We start from the raw sequence: 10,785 nt of genomic DNA on the forward strand, positions 1-10,785 counted from the left end.
ATATATATATATAATACTTGGTTTTTATATTTGATCCATTTTAGAACTGTCCTTCGTTTACTATGGTGATCCAAAAATAGATGAGCCTTTGGGATCGATGCACTTTGAATTTTTGTTTTTAACTTCAAATAACTTTTAAATCGGAATTAAAAGGCAATGTCGTTAAACTTGATAGTTATTATTTGATTTTCCATTTAAAATTATGTTTTAATTAAGTTTTTAAGTTTTTTTCTTACTTTATTTTAGTGAGTCTCTATCTAATATTTTGTCTATAGAATATTTAAATTTATATTTTTCAACCATGATCTTGTTATTATTAACCTTTATCATGTTAATTAAAAATGTGTCATATTGAGAAATTGTCATGATCACCTACATCTATAATAATCATCGTGATACTTTTGTCCTTGATAACATGGGGAAGTGATATGAGAACATAACATTCTTATCCAATATTATTTTTTTTATTAAGAATAGTAAAAATTACTTTTCATTTTACTTTAATAATAAAGTCATCTTATATTAATCATTAATATCACATTTTTTTAATATATGAAAACAAATAAATAAAATGATAAGGTAAGATAACTATCACATTATCAAGTTAATGAAAAAGTTAAATTGTAAAAATTGAAATGAAAAACTAAAAATTTTAAATACTAATAAAAAATTACTGAGAAACTAGTTAAAAATACTTAATTTTACCAAGGACTTGAAAATTCATTAAAAAATATTATTTATTCAAACAGTTGACATAGGACTCGTTAACTATTTTGGAAATTGTTATGAAATTTAGTAACAAATTGTTATTAAGGAAGCTGAAAATATATCTTTATATTAAAAATTGCGTTTATTATATTAAATAGTTTTTATAGTGTATAAAATTATAATACCAATAATGTATATTATTATCTATACTTATATATACAAAAGATTCATTTTATTGATATTTCAATTTTATCTTTTAAATAATTTATTTAAACTAAAATAATTATTTTATTAATTTTACTCTTTAGGTAACTTTTTAATTAAAATTTTTTCATTTAATTATTTTTTTAAAATTTAACCATTTTTTAATTATAAAATTATCTTCAAAATAATAAAAAAACTGATTTACAGTAAAATTATAAAAAGTATTTATATTTACAATAAAATTATAAAAATTATATTTTATTATCATAAAAAGAATACATTGCGTTGTGTTTTCACTAAGGGTAAAGAAAATTTTGTTTTCAATTTTTACCTCTTAACAATAATATACTTAAAAATTAATTTAATTAATTTCTTTATTTTATTTTGTAGTATCCCTTTCAAGTAATTCAAAATCCATTCTTTTCAGTATGTTTTTTATAACTTATAAGCTCTTTATTTTTTTTACATCCCTCGCATTTTTATTTGTTTTTTAATTGATTAATTCAAATTTCTGTTATCTTAAATTTAAATCTCTCTAAAAATATATAAAATGTCAAACAAATAAAATTAAAATAAATAAATTATATAAATAAAAATGTATTGAAAATATATTAAACTTAAAGTTAATATACACATTAATGTACAAAATAATAAAAATTATCACTAACAATTAAATCTCAGTTCAATAGAACAAAATAGTAAGATAATCGTGACTAGATGCTGTGTTTTCGTTAGTTATAATAATTATTTTAAAAATAATATTGATGATAATTTTTATTTATTGTTAATATAAGAATTTACGTTGGAAATATATATTCATCAAAAATGATATTTGATTTGTAAATATATACATAACCGAATAAGACATATCTTATGCATTTTTTAATCTTACCATTTTCAGTATATTTGAAAAATGTACAACATTTTTTTTGCTATTCCATTATACTTTATTTATTAAACTAAATTGATCAAATATCGAATAGAAGTTATATATTATGTTTCGTTTCATTCTATCTTTCATCTCAGTATAATACTAGGCTGATATATAATACTTTGTTTCGTTGCTATAAATTAATACATTCAATTTGATTAAATTTGAAAAAATAATCTGGGTTTCAATTTCCATAAAGATTGCAGAGTGGTATCTACCTAAGGGTTGGTATTATTGAATGAACTATTATGTGGTATCCACTAGATCGGAGGAGAATAAACCTTATCTTTTAACTCTTTCCTTATAAAAATTTGTTTTGAAATCTTTCATTTCAACTACGAGAATATAATGTACAAACACACTCTAATATTTAATATTTAAAAAATATAATTTCTTAAATAATTCAATATTAATTAAATTGAAGCATGTATTGCAAATTATATCTTAATTATATGTCTAAAATTTTATCTTTTAATTATTTATTTTAATAAACGAAGTTGATATTGACAATAAGAAACCAAATTTATCTATAAGTAATACAAAAATTTGTCCTAAGCAAAATTACCAACTATCAAAATTTTGTTAGTGAAATACTTGTTAAATTTTATTAAAAGATATTATTCAAGAAAATATTGTAATTCGGTCTTTTTTTTCTCATTATTTTTTTTATTTTTATCATCTTTTGTTACAATTTTATTTTCCTTCTTTTTCTTCACCACTTCTTTTAATTTATTTTCGTTTAATTTATTTTCGTTTAATTTATAAGAATATTTTATCAAATTTACCAAGAAAATTGATGTTTATTTTATCAAAAGATTTATGATAAAAATATCAAAAAATAATTTAAAAATACAATTACAAAAGAACTTATTAAAAAGGATTAAAATTTTAATTACTAACCTATTTCTTTTTTTAAATTAATTACCGTACAATTAAAATTTTTTATTACACGTATTTACAAACAAATTTTATCATATAATCAAAATTTAAACAAAGTAACTAAAATATTTTATATTTTTTAGTTTTTTATTTGATAAAACAAATTTTTATCTTAATTCAAACTCAAATTTAGTTTTATATTTGAGTTCAATTTATTTGACTTTTGATATTTCATGATTTATCTTAACTTGTCAAATTGAATTGATTTTTGACCATTGATTTAGTTTGATTTTCAGTTAAAAGTAACTCAGCGTGATCTTTGATTGGTCGACTCAACTTGATCTTTAGTCAAAACTAATTCAGCTCAACATTCGACCTAGATCTATTTTGCTTGACAATTGGCCTAGATCTAGTCGACTTGACCTTAGACTATGATCGAAGGTGTAATCAAGACAATATGATTTTATAGTTGAACTAGGTTGACTCGGATTTAATATCAAAATAGTTTTACCTAAACCAAAGATAGTTATGAATCGATTTTTTTGGACTTATAGATATTTTTCATACCAATGAAAAATTTCACAACTTTTTAAATTTCTCAATTTTAATGTTTATTTCAAAAAATTTCATCCAAACAAATTATTATATTTTAAAAAAATTCAAATTCTCTAAATAAATAAATAAATAATTCTCTTGTCTAATTCAAACACAATAGAGAAGAAAAAGATGTTATCGTGCTAATTCTAATGCTTATGATCTAAAAGTGACTGACATGGAAGAAAATGACCATCACATTGGCATGACAACTACAAAGAAAGTACGTAGTATAGAATTTAATGTGATGCACATATAAAGTTTCCATCCGTTTTCCAATGCAATACGAAACTCTTTGTGGTACGTAGCAGACCATCCTAATGTGTTATAACCGAAGAAACAATTAAAGGGACCTCAATAACGTGCTTTTCCCTCTCCTTTTCGAGTGTGAAGAAAAAGCAATTTCATTTTGCTTAACTTTTCGTTTTGTCCTTTTATCTGAGTCATGCCATAAATTTTGATTACTTTTGTGGATAGATAGATCATCTACAATTATGGTTTCGCTGAATCATTCTTTCACGTCCTCACACTGTCAATGCTTTTACTTTGTTTGTTTGGATCCTTATATGTACCATTAACTCTACCACTTCTATCATTCAATGATTTAAATTCTAAAATTCAAATGTTGTTGGAGAATAACTTTTTATCCAATCAACACTCACAAAGACGTCCTCTTCTTTTTCCTGAACAAAGCTAGCACTGATATTACATTAATTTCGTCAATATATTTTTCTGCCAATTCATTACCTCTGTCTGTCAAATTTACTTTGGTTAATTAAGATGTCCGTATTCACTTGGTGTTAATTAAGATACCTCAAAAATAAAAATATACATGGTTAAAAATCCCATATATAAGGCTAATTTATAGTTTATAGGTGGGTGCAAACCTCATTCTATAAGTCAGTTTTGTAAGGGCGAGTTAGATTTAAAGTTCACTTCTAATCATTATTTCTTTTGAAACTTTTTTTTATGTATATCTAAAAAATAACATGATATCTCCTTGACCTCACGACTCTAAAATCAGTTGATTGTAATGTTTTTATATACTTGTTAATAATGTTGGAAAATATACTAAAATAATATCTTTCGATAATATTAAATTTTTGTTACTGTTATCATATGTCCGTTATGAACCGAATGATCTATTTCTCCACAAAAGTTTCCTTCGATTAAGAGATAAGATTGAATTATTAGATAACGAAGAAATTAGTATTAATTCTGATTAGTTTAATATAAAGTATAATTTTTACCAATCAAATTATAATTAGGTCATAATTGATAAAAAATACATTTCAAAATTTATAAATATACGTAGTTTGTACATATAACCTTTCAATCTATCAAACTACAACAGAAGAGTTGAAACACGAACAAAAATCTTTATAAAATAAGAAATGTTTGCTTGTGAAATTTGATTGTATAGTATTAGTTAATTATTCTAACAAAATTTATACGCCCCAAATTACAAGTTGAGTTACAAATCAACCAATTACAAAGATACCATAATTTACTATGACTATTATGGAGTCATTATAGAACTATTCATAAGACCATAAAGCCTCAATAATTTGGAAAAAAAAAACACACACACACAGCTTGACTGCACATGCATTTCGTATTTGACCACCCGAGATAAAGTCACACTAACATACTTTTAACAAAATGTCACCATTTGCAGCACACACTTCTCAATCATTCCCATCTTTTTTCCCACATTCTTTAATAAATGAGGGCAAATTAATTAACTTTTTCTTTGAAAAAGACAACTTTAGATTAATTATTTTGTCTAAGAAGCTCGTTAAAATCACAAACTTAAAATTTATAATAATACTTATTGTTAGAATATTTACTTAATATTTTTTATTTAAATTAATTTTTAGAAAATATTTTAGTTTTAGACGTATCTTTTCATTTTAAAATTTAATTATTATTTTGATTTAGGAAATTAAGATTGATATTATGTAAATATTTGATTTTTTACATTTTGTTCTGTATATAAATAATACAAGAAAAATTCATATTACTTCAAAATTCAATTATAATGATTAAGTTAATAAATCAAAATTTATGATGGTCTCCTTACATTTAAAAAATTTGTTGGTAAAATGTTTGTTAATAAATTGTATTGACAAATTAGAAAATTTATTGGAAAATATATGTTAGTATTAACTAGCTGTGAATTGGTTCTTTTTTCTCATCCTTCCTTCTTTTTCTTTTTATTTTTTCTTCTTTCTCCTCTCTTACTCCTTTTTCCTTCTCCAAAGTTGTCGCAACCACAATTGGCTTCTTCAATTATTTCATTGCCATCGTCAACTCCTCCTACTTCTCCTCTCATCTTCCTTCACTTTTTCTTTGCATCCTTTGCTACTACTACCACCTTCACGTCATTGTTCTATAATCGTCATTCCGTTGCAACATAGCCTCTAGCTCCTCTCTTTTTCCTCTTCCTTCTTCTACACTTTCTTTTATTTTTCTCTCACATCTTTTATTAATTTATAAACATATTTACCTAGGTTGGACAAAAGATTTGGCGCCCAATTTTCTAACGAATTTGTCAATGGATTTTTTTTGTCCATAATCAAAAGTCTATTTTATTGATGGACTTTACCAATGTATTTTAATAAATTTAATTACTAACAAGTTTACCGATGAATTTTATTACTAAATGGTCAAGCTTAAAGTGAAAAATGTAGTACCATTTTACCTATAAATTTTATTGATAAAAATTTTTGTCAGTGATAACAATTATAGATTACCTTTAGATTTTACCAATGAATTTTATTGACGGATAATTATTGATAAATAATTTTGTCAAAAATTTAAATTCTAACTTACCGATAGATTTTACGGATGAATATTATTTTATTGTTATGTTGGTAAGATTATGTTAGTAATTAAAAAACTTCTTATAACGAGAGTAATGGATAAAACAAAATAATAAGTTCATCCATGCAATATATATCATTTCTTCAAAATCTTTAAAAAGTTTCATCACTTATATTCTCTATATTAATAACATCCTGACATCTACAAATAAGACTTGAAATTATAGTATTTGATATATATGAGTTGAGCCTTTGTGAATGGTAAGAAAAATGCAAGTGTAAATTTAAATTTTACATTAGTTAAAAAGAAAAAAAGTTAAATATTATATAAAGATACATTGTATTAAAGTTTTGAATTAAATAGGTGAAAATACCTTATGTATGGATTATACTCTTATCTTATTGATTATGTGTTTCTCCTATGACGTTCCTTCAAAAAAAAAAAAATCATTGATATCAAGAGTTGCCATGATTAACTAAGGATCGCGGTTAACTTGAGGGGGAAATATGAATATCGAGTGAGTCATATAAGGATAGAATGGTATTAATTCGTTGTATGTATTATTGTATTCATATCTCGTGATAATATATCATGTCTTCTCAATAAAACCCATAATGAACTAGACAATTAACTGAATTTACTATAAACATACACATATCCCTATGCATTTGGGGAATATATAAAATTTATCTTTTGATTAGTGGGGTTGCCCCACCGTTGCCACCAAGATAGACAATTTCCATCGATAAATACCGTTTTTTGTTAGCGTGTGTCCTCCACATCCACCATTACTTATCTCTTCCTCAAGCGAAAGTTCACCCTTTTTCATGGCATCTGATCACTCATCCCATAACCAGGCAAAATTCGTACTCGCAAACAATGACCTTGAGCAACAAGAAACTATGGAGGTTGAAACCAAGGACTTGGATTACTCAAAGCGATCTCAGTGGCTGCGTGCTGCTGTCCTAGGAGCCAATGACGGATTGGTCTCAACAGCATCTCTAATGATGGGTGTGGGAGCAGTGAGGCAAGACATAAAAGTTATGATCCTAACAGGGTTTGCAGGGCTAGTGGCTGGTGCATGCAGCATGGCCATAGGGGAGTTTGTGTCTGTGTACTCGCAGTTGGACATAGAAGTTGCTCAGATGAAAAGGGACAGTGAAAGGGAGAATGGCAGAGACAGAGATGAAGAGGAAGATGAGAAGGAGAAAGAGAGTTTACCAAACCCTATACATGCTGCAGCAGCCTCAGCTTTAGCATTTTCTGTTGGTGCAATTGTTCCTCTTCTTGCAGCCTCTTTCATAAGGGAGTATAAGGTGAGGATTGGTGTGGTTTTTGGAGCAGTGAGCTTTGCTCTTGTGGTGTTTGGTTGGCTTGGGGCAGTGTTGGGTAAGGCTCCAACGTTGAGGTCTTGTGTGAGAGTGTTGGTTGGGGGTTGGCTAGCCATGGCCATAACTTTTGGACTAACCAAGTTGATTGGGTCAAGTGGTCTTTAGTTATCAATATATGTCTCTTCTTCTGAAATGAGTTTTGCTAACCAAATGCATCTCCTTTTATCAACTCTCCTTCAGAGTCCCTTCATTTTTGCTTTTCATATATAAAGCATGAGGCGAGACGACGTGAATGGAAGAAAGTTCGCATGGCAATAAACTAGCATCAAAAAAAGGTCTATCGATCACAACCTTGTATACATATATCTATTGTTGTTTATGTATCAAAAATTCAAAAGGTTAATTCCTCTCCTTTGACTGGAATGCAGCATTGCATATTATTCTAAATCCTTATTCAAACTCGAAATTATATATCTAAGAGAGTTAAGAGTTTCGTCTATATCTTCAAAGGATTTCAATTTTTTTTTTCACAAAATTTGAAGAAATGTTTATATTAAAGAGAATTAGTATTTTACTATATATTATATATTTTCATTCAATATTTAGAAAATTATGGATTTTCTCGTTGATGGAGGTTGAAAAGTCGTAGATTTTCCGGGTTAATATTTCTTCCAATCCAACCCTTTTAAACTTCAACTTTTTCGCCATCTGCATTTAAATCTGGAAGGTTGTGTACCCCTCGAGGTGGTACTATATCGGAGTTAAATTGGAGCATATTCAAAATGATAATAATCCCCTTTAGAGATACAATATACTCAAGGTGCCTGAGACCCTATTGAAAGTTTAAAAAAAAAAAAAAAGAGTAATTGTTTTTTTCTTTACAAGCTATTTTATCCTTGTTTTCCATTTGCGTGTTGGATATGACTGACTTTTTACACCTTGAGTAGTTTTACACTCTAAAGGGGCAAACAAATTTTGTTGGTTGTTTCAATTCGGCCAATCTCATTAAAGCTTAGGGTGTTACTTTCTGCACCTTATCAATTTTCTTCGTGCACATATCAAAGTTTTTAATAACAGTTGGTGAGTGTGTTCCGAAAAAGTGGGCAAAGTGCCTTTCAGAAAAAATCTTTCTGGAAGTGATTTAATACATTTCCGAGAATAAAATTCGGAATAATGGGTGCAGAACGAAATTTTATGAGATGCAGAAAGTAATAGCCTAAAAAACGTATGGTAATTTTAATGGCAGACTCTTTTTTTACTTATATTTACAACTTTAGTCCTTACAGTATTGAACACAAGTAAGCAAAATTTATACATTCCAGTGGTTACTTGCACATCTTAATTTAATTTAATTCTATATATATAAATAGTTGCAAAATAGTATCTTCAAGCCTAAAATGTTATTATACTAATTAGCTCATTATTAAATATTAAATGTTGCCGAACCTATAGGATGGATGGTAAAGAAACAAGAAGGATAACACAAAATATTCTCAGATAAAATTCAATACTCACATGTATTTATTATTTACAAGTAACAAATATTTTACTATTCAATTATATAATAAAAATACATGTATTTAAAGTATTTACACAAGATAACAAATATTTTAATATTTATTTATAAATAGATTGATACAAATATCATATTATATATATATATATATATATATATATATATATATATATATATATATATATATATAATTCGTCATCCACAAAAAATTTAAAATTAAAATTTAATTTATATTTATTAAATTTAATTTAATTAAAATTTTATTTATATTTTATTTATATTATATTATATTTTTTAATTTTATTTAAAGTTTTATTTTAAAATTATAAAATACTTTTTTAATATCCATATATATTTATATATCTATGAATTTTAAAAAACTCATAATTATTTTTTAAATAAATATCTAATAGTAACAAAACAAATAATGAGTTAAAAAATTTTATTATAAAAATCATGTGGCGAATAAACACATGTCTTACATTATTCGTTGTCATTTCTACGAGTAAGTCAAGACGTTACACAGCTTTCAGATAGATGTAAATTTTAAATTTCCGTAATTTTACTTTTTCTGATAGTTAAGTTGTGATTTATGGAAGCTCTGTATATCGAGCTAATAACAGCACACATTTCTCCTTTTTTTTTTCATATTTAAACAATTTAATAACACAAGTGCAAAAGGTTGCTTCAATAAGTTATGTCCCGATTATGTTCAAGCATCAGATAGCACTCGATAAGATCATTGGCAAAATCTCTTTACCTAGTAAGTGTATAACTTTCATCTGGGTCTTTAACAGAAACTAGTGGTAAATGTTGTTTTTCAATCTTGGTGATACTGATTAATTTTTCTGGTGTTTGTATTCGCTGTACAAGAATTTAACTCAGAATGAACACTGGTGGTTAATATTCGGAGGAAGAAAATATCTGGTTTGAAGGCAAGGTAGTGGAGAGGTTCCACGTTGATAGCTTGTGTGTCAAGATTAAGAAACTATGAAACTATTGAATATATGAAAACAAACTCAATCGAAGATTAAGAAAACAAGGATTTTTCTTTGAAACTTCGTTTTTATTCCCACATCATTGTTCTAACAACAAATATATTAAGATAACATAGTTGGAATCTCATTCCAATTAAGAGTCAAAGATAATATAAATACACCTTCCATATATAACTCTCTAAAACACCTTTTAAACCCAAAATTCCAAACTCAAAAATAGGCAATACTTTAGTAATTAATTCTAACAATTTATCTCAAGAGAATTAAAGTTAACAACTACCTTATTTCCTTTTTCATGTCTCATTTTTAGTTTTCTTATTTCCTATGCCTCTACCAGCAATATCACTATCTTCTCCAAGCGAACGAGCGTTGCATGCCGACGTCGTTAACATCGGCAAGCAAGAGTGAGCAGATTATGAGAACGTTTATCTCCTCTCCATCACTGTTCTCTATTTCCATGATACGAATGGCAATTACATTGCCACCTGAAGCGACGATAACGACACACCATTCTACCCTTACTCCCCCTCTCCCTCTCCATGATACTTCAAGTCTTGAACAAAATGGGTAGTAAATTGGGAAAACCGGAGAAAGAGAACAAAAACAAAGACAAATTCTATATCATTGATTTGAAAATAAGTATATCTAACGGTTCTAATATACTTTCCCTGGGTGGGAGATATGGCTGGCTATCTCATGCTATCCTTCACCCGTGTCAATATGTCCAAACACAAATTTCAGGCTCCAAGTGGCTTAGTTAATCTTTTCCCTTAATACCAATTTCCACAACCAAATGCT

General features: G+C 26.7%; 1 protein-coding gene across 1 annotated transcript; it reads left to right on the forward strand.

Moving 5' to 3' along the window:
- Nucleotides 1-6,907: 6,907 nt before the first annotated feature.
- On the forward strand, nucleotides 6,908-7,896 carry LOC108325553 (vacuolar iron transporter homolog 4). Its single transcript, XM_017558640.2, has one exon. It carries the CDS (start codon nucleotides 6,970-6,972, stop codon nucleotides 7,636-7,638), a length of 669 nt encoding a protein of 222 aa, XP_017414129.1. The 5' UTR covers nucleotides 6,908-6,969; the 3' UTR covers nucleotides 7,639-7,896.
- The last annotated feature ends 2,889 nt before the right edge of the window (nucleotides 7,897-10,785 follow it).

This window comes from Vigna angularis, chromosome 3, assembly GCF_016808095.1.
Source record: "Vigna angularis cultivar LongXiaoDou No.4 chromosome 3, ASM1680809v1, whole genome shotgun sequence".
Taxonomy (NCBI): domain Eukaryota; kingdom Viridiplantae; phylum Streptophyta; class Magnoliopsida; order Fabales; family Fabaceae; genus Vigna; species Vigna angularis.